Below are 17406 nucleotides of genomic sequence, written 5' to 3'. Positions count from 1 at the left end.
ATCTATTAACAACAATAGCTTGCATTTGTGTAGCACCTTTAATGTAGAAAAATGTCCCAAGGCACTTCACAGAGGTGTAATCAGACAAAAATAATATTTTGAGGGGTGATATTAGTAAAGTCATTAAACTTCTTACAGCATTGAGTTGTCCTGCAAGGGGTTGTGAAGGTGGTACTTACTGCCATGGCAACTTCATTCCACTGTGCCTGCGCTCTTCCCTTGGATGGCCTTCTTATCTCTGTCTCAAAAAGGGTCTCTCTCCTCATCCTCCATTTGGAACAGCAGCATTTTCACTGATGCCTCCAAAACTTGGGGTCTCTGTGCTCTGCAGCAGACCTCTCAGAAATTATGAAATGATTTGCAATCCTGCTTGTTAACAAAAAATGTTTCCTAATGATGCTTGGTCTTTGAAGTTGTTGCAGATGTTTAAATCCCGCAGCTGAATGCTTCTTGCTACCCTTCCTCCTCCAGTGGCAAGTCCCGAATTGGAGGCAGAAATACCATCTGGAGTCTGTCGTGATTATTTAAATGAAGCTGATCCCAGAAAATTCACTCTGGTCAGTGCTGGTTTATTCAGGTTGGTAAAAGTCCCACCCCTTTTTGGAAGCCAAAGAGGAAAATCTAGGTTAATGTCTATTCCCATATTTACAGGCTTTTCTGGAATCATGTGAAATAACTAATCTCAGCAGCCCATGTGATGTAAAGTCTTTTCAGACTTGGACCCCTGACTAGTGTAGCATAGGTATCATTGTTCCTTTTATTAATGCAAGCAATGCTTTTGTAGTGTTATCTCCATTCCATCATCTCGCTGAGTATTTTCGATGTCAGCAAATGTTAAATAGTATCTTTTATATTTCTTTACTTGCAGATCTGGAATGGGTGAACACTGAAGAACCTCTGCTCCTACACAAAGACCTGTGTGGTAAAGTGGTGGTGCTGGATTTCTTCACTTACTGTTGCATCAACTGCATGCACTTACTGCCTGATCTTCATGCCCTGGAACAGAAGTACTCTGATAAAGGTATCAATCACAATGGATTTTCATTGGGGAGGCAGGGAATCCTACTTGACAACCAGATAAGTGGAGTTACTGAACCATCTTCTTTTGGAGCAACTGGCCCATGTTTGTGCCTCTTAGTTATATTTATGAGCAAATAAAAAGCTTTAAAAAATGTGCCTTAATAACGGCACAGTACATTAATAGGGCAAATATATAAAAGCTTTCCATTACACTTTTTACAGTTATTATGACTGTGCTGCTGATTGTCCTCAATTTAAATGGAATATAATTTGTAAATGGAATATTTTTACTATTTATGACTACAGTCTATGGTTATCTGTGTGACTGACCCCATTTAATGACACTAGCATTCTTGGTTGACTTTTTTACATTTTACAGCTCTATGGAAATAGTCTGTAAATAAATGGTTTGTTCTACATCAGACATTTTGAATGAGCATAAAAATTGATGCTGTTAAATATCAAACTCAAAAAAAGCCCAAGATATGCACATACAGGAAATATTTATAGTACATGGATTCACATCTAGATGTAATTGTCTTGGATATTTTACTATTTTTTTTAAAAAACACTGACATTGCTTAATCCCATTAGGCCTTCTGATATTAGGCTGAAGTTTGATTTGTTGCTTAACAAAGTATTATAACTTTTTTACAGCATAGCTTAAAATAGACCTGTTTCATATGTTCTTTATTCAGCTTCATTAAGTGTGGAATATTAACTGTACAGAAAAACTGGTATAAGTCACACATTGTGGTGGCTTGAAAAGAAGGGAATCACTCCATTGTCTGTCTGGTACTGGAAATAATATATAGAAGTAGGTGGAATAATACACTGGGTTTTCTTTAATCACAAAAACTCTGGACTAAATGGAAAGGAGGTTCTGTGTGCACAGTTATGGTAGACAATGGGTTTATAATACTCTTCCAATGGCAGTGAATTTGGAGACTTTAAACTGGTTGGTTTTTTACATCTTTGTGTTTGCTGTTTGAGAGAATTCTTCAGTCTTGCTGATTTTAAATCATAATGTCCTTTATTTTGGCTAAAAAGATTAGATTGTAGGATCTTCCTGCAGAACAGAGGCACCCATCATATCATTCCATAAAAGGGGATCGATCTTGTATAATTCAGTGCATCTTATGAACCAAGTTGTCAGATATTGCAAGAACTCTGAGTATGTATGACTTTCAAAGACCTTTTGAGCCATTGAACTTAGTGTGATTGCATTTTCACTTTCACTGATAGCTGCTTTTTTTATCTATCCAGACAGGTTACACCTCTTTAGTTTATGATTGTGTCCATTATTATCAGAAAGCTTAATGGAGTTGCTTTCAGTACCCAGTGTAACAATGTATGGAGTTGCATTCCAGTGAACATCTTTTATCTTCAACTTTGCAGCTGCTATCTACAGTAGTTCTATTTATGCTTTTTTGACATGACTTATAATAAGTCACTTTATAAAATCTATGAAAAATTATAACATGTATTTATTTCTATTTAAACATTGTACACAGCCCTCATTCTCCCCTGCATATCCATTGCTTTTATCTTCACCAAGTTCCATGGGTTCTTGCGCTGCAACAAAGTGATTCTTAAGATTCTTGCCTTTGTTGTGAAATCCCTCTATGGTCTTGATTCCCTGCCTTGCAATCTTTTACCTGCTATCGGCCTCCTAAGGACCCTACTCTTTGACCATGCTTTCATGTCTCCTCCCACACTCTCTCTTACCTCTTCGCTTTTGCTTGATGTCCACTCTTTTTATCCACAGCCCTGTAAAGTACTCGTCTCTCTGTATGTGAGAAGTTTTAGAAGTTGCTATTGCTCCAAAGGCCCCTCTTAAGATGACCTTACCAGTGTTTTTTTTTAAATAAGACAAGGTATTTAGGTTACATTTTTCATATTAAAAAAATCTGAAAGGAATCTAATTGTTCTGTTTTCACAAACAAACTTTCAAGCTTGTGCCATATTATTCACTTGAAATTTTCTATATTGTTATCTTGGCACTGGCCTTGATCCAAGTAGTATATAGTATCAGCAGTTGCAACTGAAATTAAGTTCATGGATGAACTTAGCTTAATATACGAATATCGGATTGAAAAATTCAAGCAGAAAACTAAGAGCTACACAGGATGAATTCTTACCTTAAAATACACATTCAGTAATTACAATACGATGGTATTAATCTAATAAATGTACTTTGAAGTTTATCATTACTTTTGTTCTTTTTTTTGCATATCAAGAAATCAGTAGCCCAATAAGTGAATCATATGAATTGCTCCAAAATTGTAGATTAAAATGTTTCCTTTCCTATTTTACTGTCAAATAGCATGAGAAAATAACATTTGGGGAATGTTGACTTCATTGTAAGATAGAATGTAATCTAGAATACTCCATCCCTATCAGTGAAGGATTAGTGATTCATTTCTGCTGCAGGGTGGTGTGCAGTCTTCTAATTGAAACGAAAACTTAATTTCTGATGACTGCAAGTGATTTTCATATCCAGTTCTCTTTGGCTTTATTACATTTGCACTAACTACACGAAAAGTACCAATGTAATTTTAATTTTATATACAATAGCGATTGTATAAATAATAGACTACATCATCTTAAATTGGAATTCTGGCCTTGTGTGGGAGTAGGGTTGCCAACTCTGGTTGGACATATTCCTGGAGGTTTCATCATATGACCTCCCGCCTCCAAATGCCCCGCCAAATCAAACAGCCTTTTTTTCTCCCCATCTCTAATATTTTATAACTAATAGCGTTCAAAGAAAATGAAAAACACTTCGATTTTTTAATTCGCGTATGATTTTTCTCCTGGGTTGCTTACGGCAGTATCCAAGAGATTAATCTTCAATTCCTGGAGCCTGCAGGCCAATCCTGGTGGGTTGCCAACCCTATGTAGAAGAGTAACCTTTCACTTCAGATACATAAAGGCTGCCATATTTGATTTGTTCATTTAAAGCCATAAAAGTTTGATTTTTTGATTCTAATTAAATAGCTGCACTGTTGTGAAGAAATCCAGTTTAATATATTATCTAACACACCACCATCTGCTTCTCATAATCCAATGTATTCTGGCTGAGATTGTGACCTTGTGTATTCTGCAGTTTGCTATATGATCCAAAGAATTTTGGCACGAAGAATATACAGCACTTATTTAAATACACCAAAGCATAAGTATTAAACAAGTCTCATCACGATTGCATATACATTCTGAATATCAAAAAATAAAGCTTTGTGTTGCTGGATTTCTCTAATTGTTTAAAATCTTGACTTGTGTTTTCTTTAATAAATTAATTAATACTAGTCAATCTCCTGTGGCACTGCACTCTAAAGTCAGAGAATATGGTTACTCTCTTACCTATCTCTGTTGTCTTCATGGTGCTGTTTCTATCTGTCTCTTTTCTGCTTTTGTCTCTCTCTCATTCTCTTCATTCTCTTCCCTTCTGCTTCTTTCCCCCTTTCTCTCTCTTCTTCTGCTTCTCTCTTTTTCTTCTTTCCTTTTAGGTGGGAGGGTATGGCTGGAATGTCAATGCGTGGTTGGGGAAAGGAGCTACCAACGGCTGCTGGATGCACGGGGAGGCGAGTTTTTGGAAAAATGTGCACCTCAGCCCCATACTCATTGTATCCCCCAGCCCCTCGCTCATTGCATCCCCCACCCCTTCACCTTCCAACTACCCATGCCCCTGCCGAGCACCTCCTAACTCCCATCACTATCCCTACCTCTTACCCTTTGAGCAACCCATGTATCCGCCCCTCTCTCATGCTAAGCTTTCACATACCTTACCTTCAACCCAGTATCCACACCTTCCCGTACTCCAACTTGCTCCCCACAACGAGGAATGGTGAGAGACTGCAACCTTAACCAGTTCCCTTCCTCCCTTCCTTCCCCCGCCACCCCCCCAAACAAAAAAAATTAGCCCATCCTTTAGAGGGTTAGTTTGCTTTTAAAATTCAAATTTTATTTTAAAGGAAGAAATCAAGTTATAAGGAAATAAACTGCCTTTCTGCATGCGTGTGTGCATATGAGCCTGCATGCATTTATGTATCTCCCTTGCCTTTGCCTTGCCCCCCCCCGCTCCGTCGTCTCCTGTTCTGTCTCCCTCTCCCCCACCCCCGTGCTCCGTCTCCCTCTCCCCCCACCCCCGTGCTCCGTCTCCCTCTCCCCCCACCCCCGTGCTCCGTCTCCCTCTCCCCCCACCCCCGTGCTCCGTCTCCCTCTCCCCCCACCCCCGTGCTCCGTCTCCCTCTCCCCCCACCCCCGTGCTCCGTCTCCCTCTCCCCCCACCCCCGTGCTCCGTCTCCCTCTCCCCCCACCCCGGTGCTCCGTCTCCCTCTCCCCCCACCCCCGTGCTCCGTCTCCCTCTCCCCCCAACCCCGTGCTCCGTCTCCCTCTCCCCCCACCCCCGTGCTCCGTCTCCCTCTCCCCCCACCCCCGTGCTCCGTCTCCCTCTCCCCCCCACCCCCGTGCTCCGTCTCCCTCTCCCCCCACCCCCGTGCTCCGTCTCCCTCTCCCCCCACCCCCGTGCTCCGTCTCCCTCTCCCCCCACCCCCGTGCTCCGTCTCCCTCTCCCCCACCCCCGTGCACCGTCTCCCTCTCCCCCCACCCCCGTGCACCGTCTCCCTCTCCCCCCACCCCCGTGCTCCGTCTCCCTCTCCCCCCACCCCCGTGCTCCGTCTCCCTCTCCCCCACCCCGTGCTCCGTCTCCCTCTCCCCCCACCCCCGTGCTCCGTCTCCCTCTCCCCCCACCCCCGTGCTCCGTCTCCCTCTCCCCCCACCCCCGTGCTCCGTCTCCCTCTCCCCCCACCCCCCGTGCTCCGTCTCCCTCTCCCCCCACCCCCGTGCTCCGTCTCCCTCTCCCCCCACCCCCGTGCTCCGTCTCCCTCTCCCCCCACCCCCGTGCTCCGTCTCCCTCTCCCCCCACCCCCGTGCTCCGTCACCCTCTCCCCCCACCCCCGTGCTCCGTCACCCTCTCCCCCCACCCCCGTGCTCCGTCTCCCTCTCCCCCCACCCCCGTGCTCCGTCTCCCTCTCCCCCCACCCCCGTGCTCCGTCTCCCTCTCCCCCCACCCCCGTGCTCCCTCTCCCTCTCCCCCCACCCCCGTGCTCCCTCTCCCTCTCCCCCCACCCCCGTGCTCCCTCTCCCTCTCCGCCCACCCCCGTGCTCCGTCTCCCTCTCCCCCCACCCCCGTGCTCCGTCTCCCTCTCCCCCCACCCCCGTGCTCCGTCTCCCTCTCCCCCCACCCCCGTGCTCCCTCTCCCTCTCCCCCCACCCCCGTGCTCCCTCTCCCTCTCCCCCCACCCCCGTGCTCCCTCTCCCTCTCCCCCCACCCCCGTGCTCCCTCTCCCTCTCCCCCCCACCCCCGTGCTCCCTCTCCCTCTCCCCCCCACCCCCGTGCTCCCTCTCCCTCTCCCCCCCACCCCCGTGCTCCCTCTCCCTCTCCCCCCCACCCCCGTGCTCCCTCTCCCTCTCCCCCCACCCCCGTGCTCCCTCTCCCTCTCCCCCCACCCCCGTGCTCCCTCTCCCTCTCCCCCCACCCCCGTGCTCCCTCTCCCTCTCCCCCCACCCCCGTGCTCCCTCTCCCTCTCCCCCCACCCCCGTGCTCCCTCTCCCTCTCCGCCCCACCCCCGTGCTCCCTCTCCCTCTCCGCCCACCCCCGTGCTCCCTCTCCCTCTCCCCCCACCCCCGTGCTCCCTCTCCCTCTCCCCCACCCCCGTGCTCCCTCTCCCTCTCCCCCCACCCCCGTGCTCCCTCTCCCTCTCCCCCCACCCCCGTGCTCCCTCTCCCTCTCCCCCCACCCCCGTGCTCCCTCTCCCTCTCCCCCCCCACCCCCGTGCTCCCTCTCCCTCTCCCCCCACCCCCGTGCTCCCTCTCCCTCTCCCCCCACCCCCGTGCTCCCTCTCCCTCTCCCCCCACCCCCCTCCTCTCCCTCTCCCCCCACCCCCGTGCTCCCTCTCCCTCTCCCCCCACCCCCGTGCTCCCTCTCCCTCTCCCCCCACCCCCGTGCTCCCTCTCCCTCTCCCCCCACCCCCGTGCTCCCTCTCCCTCTCCCCCCACCCCCGTGCTCCCTCTCCCTCTCCCCCCACCCCGTGCTCCCTCTCCCTCTCCCCCCACCCCTGTGCTCCCTCTCCCTCTTCCCCCCACCCCCGTGCTCCCTCTCCCTCTCCCCCCACCCCCGTGCTCCCTCTCCCTCTCTCCCCACCCCCGTGCTCCCTCTCCCTCTCCCCCCACCCCCGTGCTCCCTCTCCCTCTCCCCCCACCCCCGTGCTCCCTCTCCCTCTCCCCCCACCCCCGGCTCCCTCTCCCTCTCCCCCCACCCCCTTGCTCCCTCTCCCTCTCCCCCCACCCCCTTGCTCCCTCTCCCTCTCCCCCCACCCCCGTGCTCCTCTCCCTCTCCCCCCACCCCTGTGCTCCCTCTCCCTCTCCCCCCACCCCCGTGCTCCCTCTCCCTCTCCCCCCACCCCCGTGCTCCGTCTCCCTCTCCCCCCACCCCCGTGCTCCCTCTCCCTCTCCCCCCACCCCCGTGCTCCGTCTCCCTCTCCCCCCACCCCCGTGCTCCGTCACCCTCTCCCCCACCCCCGTGCTCCGTCTCCCTCTCCCCCCACCCCCGTGCTCCGTCTCCCTCTCCCCCCACCCCCGTGCTCCGTCTCCCTCTCCCCCCACCCCCGTGCTCCGTCTCCCTCTCCCCCCACCCCCGTGCTCCGTCTCCCTCTCCCCCCACCCCCGTGCTCCGTCTCCCTCTCCCCCCACCCCCGTGCTCCGTCTCCCTCTCCCCCACCCCCGTGCTCCGTCTCCCTCTCCCCCCACCCCCGTGCTCCCGTCTCCCTCTCCCCCCCACCCCCGTGCTCCGTCTCCCTCTCCCCCCACCCCCCGTGCTCCCTCTCCCTCTCCCCCCACCCCCGTGCTCCCTCTCCCCTCTCCCCCCCACCCCCGTGCTCCCTCTCCCTCTCCCCCCCACCCCCGTGCTCCCTCTCCCTCTCCTCCCACCCCCGTGCTCCCTCTCCCTCTCCCCCCACCCCCGTGCTCCCTCTCCCTCTCCCCCCACCCCCGTGCTCCCTCTCCCTCTCCCCCCACCCCCGTGCTCCCTCTCCCTCTCCCCCCAACCCCCGTGCTCCCTCTCCCTCTCCCCCCACCCCCGTGCTCCCTCTCCCTCTCCCCCCACCCCCGTGCTCCCTCTCCCCTCTCCCCCCACCCCCGTGCTCCCTCTCCCTCTCCCCCCACCCCCGTGCTCCCTCTCCCTCTCCCCCCACCCCCGTGCTCCCTCTCCCTCTCCCCCCACCCCCGTGCTCCCTCTCCCTCTCCCCCCACCCCCGTGCTCCCTCTCCCTCTCCCCCCACCCCCGTGCTCCCTCTCCCTCTCCCCCCACCCCCGTGCTCCCTCTCCCTCTCCCCCCACCCCCGTGCTCCCTCTCCCTCTCCCCCCCACCCCCGTGCTCCCTCTCCCTCTCCCCCCACCCCCGTGCTCCCTCTCCCTCTCCCCCCACCCCCGTGCTCCCTCTCCCTCTCCCCCCACCCCCGTGCTCCCTCTCCCTCTCCCCCCCACCCCCGTGCTCCCTCTCCCTCTCCCCCCACCCCCGTGCTCCCTCTCCCTCTCCCCCCACCCCCGTGCTCCCTCTCCCTCTCCCCCCACCCCCGTGCTCCCTCTCCCTCTCCCCCCACCCCCGTGCTCCCTCTCCCTCTCCCCCCACCCCCGTGCTCCCTCTCCCTCTCCCCCCACCCCCGTGCTCCCTCTCCCTCTCCCCCCACCCCCGTGCTCCCTCTCCCTCTCCCCCCACCCCCGTGCTCCCTCTCCCTCTCCCCCCACCCCCGTGCTCCCTCTCCCTCTCCCCCCACCCCCGTGCTCCCTCTCCCTCTCCCCCCACCCCCGTGCTCGCTCTCCCTCTCCCCCCACCCCCGTGCTCCCTCTCCCCCTCCCCCCACCCCCGTGCTCCCTCTCCCCCTCCCCCACCCCGTGCTCCCTCTCCCCCTCCCCCCACCCCGTGCTCCCTCTCCCCCTCCCCCCCCCACCCCGTGCTCCCTCTCCCCCTCCCCCCACCCCCGTGCTCCCTCTCCCCCTCCCCCCACCCCCGTGCTCCCTCTCCCCCTCCCCCCACCCCCGTGCTCCCTCTCCCCCTCCCCCACCCCCGTGCTCCCTCTCCCCCTCCCTCCACCCCCGTGCTCCCTCTCCCCCTCCCCCCACCCCCGTGCTCCCTCTCCCCCTCCCCCCACCCCCGTGCTCCCTCTCCCCCTCCCCCCACCCCCGTGCTCCCTCTCCCCCTCCCCCACCCCCGTGCTCCCTCTCCCCCTCCCCCCACCCCCGTGCTCCCTCTCCCCCTCCCCCCACCCCCGTGCTCCCTCTCCCCCTCCCCCCACCCCCGTGCTCCCTCTCCCCTCCCCCCACCCCCGTGCTCCCTCTCCCCCTCCCCGCACCCCCGTGCTCCCTCTCCCTCTCCCCCCACCTCCGTGCTCCCTCTCCCTCTGCCCCAGTACACTCACAATCCCATAATCTTACCATCGTCCTTACTACCACCATCTGATTGCCTTCCTTCAGCCCAGCCTTACGTGTCTTGCCCTCATTTCACTACAGATATAAACACCAACACCAAATCCAGAACAAAAAACAAATTTATCAAACAACTCAATTCCATTTGTATCTAACAGTTAACAAAAATAATTCTGAACCACTCTTGTGGAAGCACTAGTGCCTGTCTTGTGCGCATGTTTACCTATCCTAGCTACAGCTTGCGAGGTGGAAGGCTGCTAAACATGAGGACACTTCAGATGGCCATGGTGGTTGACCTCGAGCTGCTGTGGCCCTTGAAGGTCCAGCTGCAAACTCAAGTGGCAAGATTGGCCCCCAAAGCAAAGATGGCAGCTGAGAGAGCTTATCAGAAGAGGTTCCATGTCGGTGGGCACCACTGTTGTGTTGATGGAGCTCGGCCCATGTTGAGCTGAATGGTCTCCATGCTCTGAGTGAAGCCTTGACTCAAGTTGGAGCTGGACTCCTTCATGCTCTGCAACATTGTGCGCAAGCTCACTGGCAGCCTGCCCACTGCACCTAGCATATCCCGGCATATGCTCATCAGCCTACTTCGATAGCCTAGGCCCTCAAAGTTAGCATCTGAGTCCTTTGCAGCAGAGTTATCTCGCCTTCAGACAACCTGGCACCTGTGGCGTCTTATCGCCTTGCTCCACCTCCTGCTTATCACCATAATATCATAATAGGTACAGCTCAGGAGGAGGCGATTCAACCCATTGTGTCTATGCCAGCTCTTTGAAAGAGCTATCCATTTAGTCCCATTCCCCTGCTCTTTCACCATAGCCCTGTAATTTTTTTCTCTTCAAGTATTTATCCAATTCCCTTCTGAAAGTTACTATTGAATCTGGTTCCACCACCCTTTCAGACAGTGCGTTACAGATCATTACAACTCTGCATTTAAAAAAAAAGTTTCCTCATGTCGCCTCTGGCTCTTTTGCCGATTGCCTTAAATCTGTGCCCTCTGGTACCGACCCTTCTGCCACCGGAAATAGTTTCTCCTTATTTACTCTGACAAAACCATTCATGATTTTGAACGACTCCAGCTTCTCCAGTCTCTCCACATAACTGAAGTCCCTCATCCCTGGCACCATTCTAGTAAATCTCTTCTGCACCCTGTCCAAGGCCTTGACATTCTTCCTAAAGTGTGGTGCCCAGAATTGAACACAGTACACCAGCTGAGGCCTAACCAGTGCTTTATATAGGTTTAGCATAACTTCCTTGCTTTTGTACTCTACGCCTCTATTAATAAAGCCCTGGATCCCATATGCTTTTTTAACAGCCTTCTCAACTTGTCCTGCCACCTTCAAAGATTGGTGTACATACACCCCCAGGTGTGTCTGTTCCTGTACCCCCTTTAAAATTGTACCATTTAGCTTATATTGCCTCTACTCATTCTTCCTGCGTTAAATTTAATCTGCCATGTGTCTGCCCATGTCACCAGTCTGTCTATATCCTTCTGAAGTCTGATAATTTACTCCACATTGTTTACTACATTTCCGAGTTTCATGTCATCTGCAAACTTTGAAATTATACCCTCTATACCCAAATCCGGGTCATTAATGTATATCAAAAAGAGCAGTGGTCCTAATACTGACCCCTGGGAAATTCCACTGTATACTTCCCTTAGTCTCTGCTTTCTGTCCCCTGTAACACACTGTAACTGTCCCTTTAATCCCATGGGCTTTAATTTGCTAACAAGTCTATTATGTGGTACTTTATCAAATGCCTTTTGAAAATCCATATACACAACATCAATTGCACTACCCTCATCAACCCTCCGTTACTTCATCAAAAAATTCAATCAAGTTAGTCAAACATTATTTTCCTTTAACAAATCCGTGCTGACTTTCATTTATTAGCCCATACTTTTCCAAGTGCCAATTTATTTTGTCCTGGATTATTGTGTCTCAAAGTTTCCCCACCATTAACATTGGGTGAATGGCCTGTAATTGCCGGGTTTATCCCTCTTCCATTTTTTGAACAGGGGTATAACATTTGCAGTCCTCCAGTCCTCCGGCACCATCCCCATATCTGAGGAGGATTGAATGCCTTCACAATTTCCACCCTTCCCTCAGTAATCTAGGATGTATCCCGTCCGGACCAGGTGACTTTTCTACTTTGAGTACTGCCAATCGTTTAAGTACCTCTTCTTTATCTATTTTTAATCCTATCCAATATCGCTGCTACCACCTCCTTTACTGCTACAATGGCAGCATCCTTCCTAGTGAAGATGGATGCAAAGTGTTCATTTAGTGTCTCGGCCATGCCTTCTGCCTCCGCAAGAAGATCTCCTTTCTTGTCCCTTGTCTTCTAAACCTAATGATATTATGATCACTATTCCCCAAACGCTCCCCCACTGAAACATGCTCCACCTGCCCCACTTCATTCCCCAGAAAGTTCTCTTGAATGCATTTCAGGAATTCCTCCCCCTCTTTGCCCTTTACACTGTTACGGCCCCAATCTATATTGGATAATTGAAGTCCCCCATTATCACTATTCTATAGTTCTTGCATCTTTCTGTAATCTGCCTGCAAATGTTCTCCTCTATCTCCTTCCCACTATTTGGGAAGACTATATCTATTTGGGAAGACCATGTGGAGACCTGTCCTCAAGCCTCGCTTCTAAAGTACATATGATGCCAGTCTCTGAGCTGGTGCTTGCAAGGGTGAGATCAAGTGATGCTGCATCATCAGAAAAGCTGGCCTTCTCTTCCTCAAGTGACAAAGGTATGTCCACATCTTCAGCACCTGCAATGAAAAAGAGGGACAAGGGTTAGTTTTTAGTGTGAAGGGAGAGTAAAGAGAGAAGTGGCTGCTGAAAGCATCTGTAGTTTAACATGCAGGGTGTGTAGGGAAAGATAGAAGTGATAGGGAAAAAGCGGATAAGGTGTGAAGAAACCCTCCTCCAATGTTGCCAGTCGCCACGGCCATGACTCTACCCCTGCCCATGGTGGCAGCACCCTTTCTTTGACGGGCTGGCTTCTTCTGCTGGCAGCTTGCTCTCGAGTTGTGAGCAAACCTCTCCTGCAAGATAAAATGGAGTGTGTGAGTGACAATCTTGTGAGGCATTTGGAGAATGCATCTGTCATGTTAAAATAGTTAGTATATAGCGTGTCAGATGTGAGGAAGTGAGGGTTGCAAAAATGGTGAGTGTGAGTATGAGGAGAAAGAGGTGTAGTGAAGTGTGATACACTGATTGTAGGAAGTGATGGGAAGCAGGGGAGGGGAGTGAGGTTGGAGGTGGTGGAGGTGTGAGCAGAGAGTAAAAGTATTGTTACCTTGGCAACTCTGGTGAGGTCATTGAACTTCTTTCGGCATTGCAGCCATGTCCTGGGAGCTATGTTCCTCTGCGATGTCTTCCCACTGGCGGCAGAGTTTTTGCCTGGAGGACTTTCTGCCCTCTGGGGGGAACAAGATCTCCCTTATCCTGTCCACCACGTGGACCAGGGCCTCCAAAGCAGCATCAGAGAATCTGAGTGTCCTGTCAGTGCTTCTTACAGACAATTCTTTCCACAGAAGTGTACATTCCTGTCCAACGCCAGTGTACAACTCTCCTTTAAGAGATGCTGGATGCCTTTAAGTAGCATCCGAGGTGCCTGATATCCCCCCCACAAACAGAGGTGCAGCCGTGAATAACCTGTGTAGCGCTGGCTGCACGCCTGACTCATGATGATGAGCATGCAGCATAAATATTACATGCTGCCCGGGATAACGCTAACAAACATGTGCAGTGCACCAACCCCTGTGCATTTTTGGGCGCAATCAAATTTCTAGGCCATCAAGTCCAAGGCTTGGTTTTTGGAAGAGGCTAACGCCTTCAAGTAAAAACTTTAATGAAGGCATTGGAAAACAAAGAAAATTCAGTGGATGAATGTAATCATGTCATTGTGAAATATATCATTTTTTAAAATAATTTTTCTTTAAATATTTTGATTAAAACCTTATTTTGGACTTTAGAAATTTTGGTTACTGAGGAAGAAAAATATCAGATGAAAAAAACCCTTCAAAAAGCATTCTGAATGAATGCAGGAACCTGCTGGCCAGATCATGCAATCACAGGGTGATTTTGTGTGTGTCACAAGGGGAAGCATGACACCGTTAACATTGAAAATACCTATCAGCACCACCTATACAAGTAACAGCTATTGCAGACTTGTAAGAGGGAAAATGCTGGAATCCATTATTAAGGAAGTGGTAACAGGGCACTTAGAAAATCATATGATAAGGCAGAATCAACATGCTTTTATGAAAGGGAAATCATGTTTAATAAATTTATTAGAGTTCTTTGAGGATGTAACTAGCAGGGTAGATAAAGGGAAACTAGTGGATGTATATTTGGATTTCTAAAAGGCATTCGATAAGGTGCCACACAAATGGTTGTTACATAAGATAAGGGCTCATGGAGTTGGGGATAATATACTAGCATGGATAGAAGATTGATTAACGGACAGAAAACGGAGAGTAGGGATAAACGGGTCATTTTCAGGTTGCAGGCTGTAACTAGTGGGGTGCCGCAAGGATCAGTGCTTGGACCTCAGCCATTTACAATCTATATTAATGACTTAGATGTAGGGACCGAGTGTAATGTATCCAAGTTTGCTGACGATACACAACTAGGTGGGAAAGTAAACTGTGAGGAGGACACAGAGTCTGCAAAGGGATATAGGCGGGCTAAGTGAGTGGGCAAGAAGGTGGCAGATGGAGTATAATGTGGGGAAATATGAGGTTATTCACTTTGATAGGAAGAATAGAAAAGCAGTTTATTTTTTAATTGGTGTGAAACTATTAAATGTTGGTGTTCAGAGAGAGCTGGGTGACCTTGTACAAGTTAGCATGCAGGTACAGCAAGCAATTAGGAAAGCAAATGGCATGTTGGCCTTTATTGCACGGGGGTTGGAGTACAAGAGTAAGGAAGTCTTGCTACAATTGTACAGGGCTTTGATGCAACCACACCTGGAGTACTGTGCACAGTTTTGGTCTCCTTATGTAAGGAAGGATATACTTGCCTTAGAGGCAGTCCAACGAAGGTTCATTAGATTAATTCCTGGGATGAGACGGTTGTCCTATGATGAGAGATTGAGTAAAATGGGCCTATATTCTCTAGAGTTTAGAAGAATGAGAGGTGATCTCATTGAAACATATAAGATTCTGAGGGGGCTTGAAAGGTTGTTTCCCCTGGCTGGAGAGCCTAGAACTAGGGGGCATAGTCTCAGGATAAGGGGATGGCCATTTAAGACTGAGATGAGGAGGAATTTCTTCACTTGGAGGGTTGTGAATGTTTGGAATTCTCTACCCACTCATCTGTGGATGCTGTGTCGCAGAGTATATTCAAGACTGAGATAGATAGAATTTTGGACCCTAGGGCATCAAGGGATATGGAGATCGGGCGGGAAAGTGGAGTTTAGGTCGAAGATCAGCCATGATTTTATTGAATGGCGGAGCAGGCTCGAGGGGCCGTATGGCCTACTCCTGTTCCTAATTCTTATGTTCAATGAAACACATGCCCAACTTACCTACTTTAATATATAATAGTAAGAGAAAGTCTTTTAGTTCATTTTGCTGAATGTCTCCTCCTTATCAAATAATGTTGTTTGAGCTTTTTTACTGCTACAAGGCAAATTGATTTTTAAAATACACTGATATATCTATTACTACTCAAATTGACAGCTAATTCTAAAATTGTATAGAGTCTAATTTCATTCCTAAATATCATTCAGAAAAGATATGGAAAATGTAATTGCTGATGAGACAGGTTCAATTTTTTAAAGCTATCTTTGGAGACATTACTGATTGTGAGTTCTTGAATAAAATTTTAAATGTAGTGGGGCCATTTGTAGATGCTAACATGCTCCTTAAAGTGGTTTGCTTGATTTTTTTTTTGCTTGGCTACATTGTCTATTAGATAACAATTTTGCTGTTTCCACTGTTGGTGTAACAAGCAAAGTACTCTTTTTTTTCTAAATTCGATCTTTTGGGACTACTAAAATATATATGCAAATAATCTCCAGAAAGTAGATGGAGTAATCAAACAGATCAGATTGGGTGACTCAGCGAGTATTAATCAGCGATAAAAGTTACACACAAAAAGTATCAGGCGATCAAAGGTACCACCCAAGTTGTTTGTAGCGTCATCGCAGACAGCTTGGTGCCGTTAAGACTAAAAATAGACAACTTGCCTTTTGTAGTCAACTGAAGATATTTTAAAGTATGATGGCTTTTTAAATGGCGGAACAAAGTACAAGGTCATGAACTGTAATGAACATTTTAGAGCAAAATATAAAGAAATGTTTACCAAATTAAAAAATGGAAATGTATTCAGGGCTGTGAATGCATCTGTGTGTGTGTATGTATATAAAATAAAATTTAGAAATTTGTTACAAAAATATTAAGATCTTTAAATTACTGGATTTATGGCCATGTAAATCTGCTACTGAAATGCTACTCTATTGTAATTTTTAATCCATTATTAGACAAAGATTTTATATGGGCTCTTGAACACTATCCAGATACTCTTTCTCATTGCTACAGCAAAGGTCCACAGACAGCCATGTTTCCTATGAACCAAAATGTGTTCTTATCAGCAAAGTAATTTCAGAAAGTGAGCTGCAGCGTGAACAATTAATCCTTTTAATTAGTACACACTGCAAATAAAATGGATTACCACTTTAAGTTCTTGCTCTCTCCAACTGATGGATAAATAACACTATGATTATTGTATGTCTCAAAGAATGAATTGGGTTTATTAAGAAGTAAAATTTATCAAAAGGAGAGCAAAGACAGCAGATTTCACAGGAGTACAGAAATTACTTAATTTATATTTCCTGTTTTAAAATAATAAAAAACTTCTTGAAGCTTAAGCAATTCTCTCTTGTTTTACTCTTCTACATTGTCCACGATATGAAGTGTTACATGATACTGAGCTCCCACAGATCCCACGAGTGTAGCAGAACAGCAGAAAGGGAACTGCTAAACTAGGAAAAGGCTCCTGGATTCATTTCTCTCAAGTGGCTCTGAGCATGGAGCATCAACACCAGTATCAGACACACAGGGCTGCAATACCTTACACAACACACTCTCACCCCTTGGGATGTCAGCCATGCCAAATTATTAGTTCAGTTTCCATGCAGCCGGGTAATCAAGTTTTTAAACAATTACATTTTTCTGGACAGAGAGCACATTAGTTGGTACTCTATCCCGTAACTGATTAACTGCTAGATCAAATAATCCAGTTTGTTTGTTGTATATTTTCCTGTCTCCAGCATTCTTTTGTCTACATTAAGGCAAGAAAACTTCCATGCATATTTTCCTCAAATATAACCAGTCATCAGATGAAAAAAAGGAATATAAAATGACACTACATAGCCATGAAGAATAAATGTTAGGTCCTAGTTCAGGTAGAGAAAGAATGAACTTGTATTTATAAAGCACTTTATCACATGCTCAGGATGTCCCAAAGCACTTTACAGCTAATTAATTACTTTTGAAGTCCAATCTCTGTTAGTATGCAGCCAATTTGCAAATAACAAACACCAACAAAAATGAATGAATTTGTTTTTGTGGTGTTAGTTGAGGGAAGACTCCTTGTTTTTCTTTGAATTGTGCCATGGGATCTTTTACGTCTAACTAAGCAAGCAGGCAGCACCTCGGTTCAGTGTTTCAACTGAACAACAGCACTTCTGACAATGCAGAAATCCTTCAGTACTACAAAGAAGTATTAGTCTAGATTATGTGCTCAAGTTTGTAGTGTGGCTTGAACCCACAGTTTTCTGATTCAGAGATGAGAATATTACCCACAACCAAGGTGATGTGTGTATTTTGTTGAGCCTGGCAGCTCCCAACCATGCAGTACCCAATGTAAAGTGATGAC

General features: G+C 48.9%; 1 protein-coding gene across 2 annotated transcripts in view; it reads left to right on the top strand.

Moving 5' to 3' along the window:
• The window catches only part of nhlrc2 (NHL repeat containing 2), an 88856-nt gene that overhangs the window by 23983 nt on the left and 47467 nt on the right, over positions 1-17406 (top strand). For both annotated transcript variants that reach the window (XM_068002179.1, XM_068002178.1), the window contains exon 2: positions 869-1021. In XM_068002179.1, the coding sequence (XP_067858280.1) occupies positions 869-1021 (153 nt within the window). The remainder of the gene's footprint in view (positions 1-868; positions 1022-17406) is intronic.

This window comes from Heptranchias perlo, chromosome 21 (genome assembly GCF_035084215.1).
Source record: "Heptranchias perlo isolate sHepPer1 chromosome 21, sHepPer1.hap1, whole genome shotgun sequence".
NCBI classification, from domain to species: Eukaryota; Metazoa; Chordata; class Chondrichthyes; order Hexanchiformes; family Hexanchidae; genus Heptranchias; species Heptranchias perlo.
Note: the sequence above shows the minus strand (reverse complement) of the source record. Positions and strands in the feature narration are given on the sequence as shown.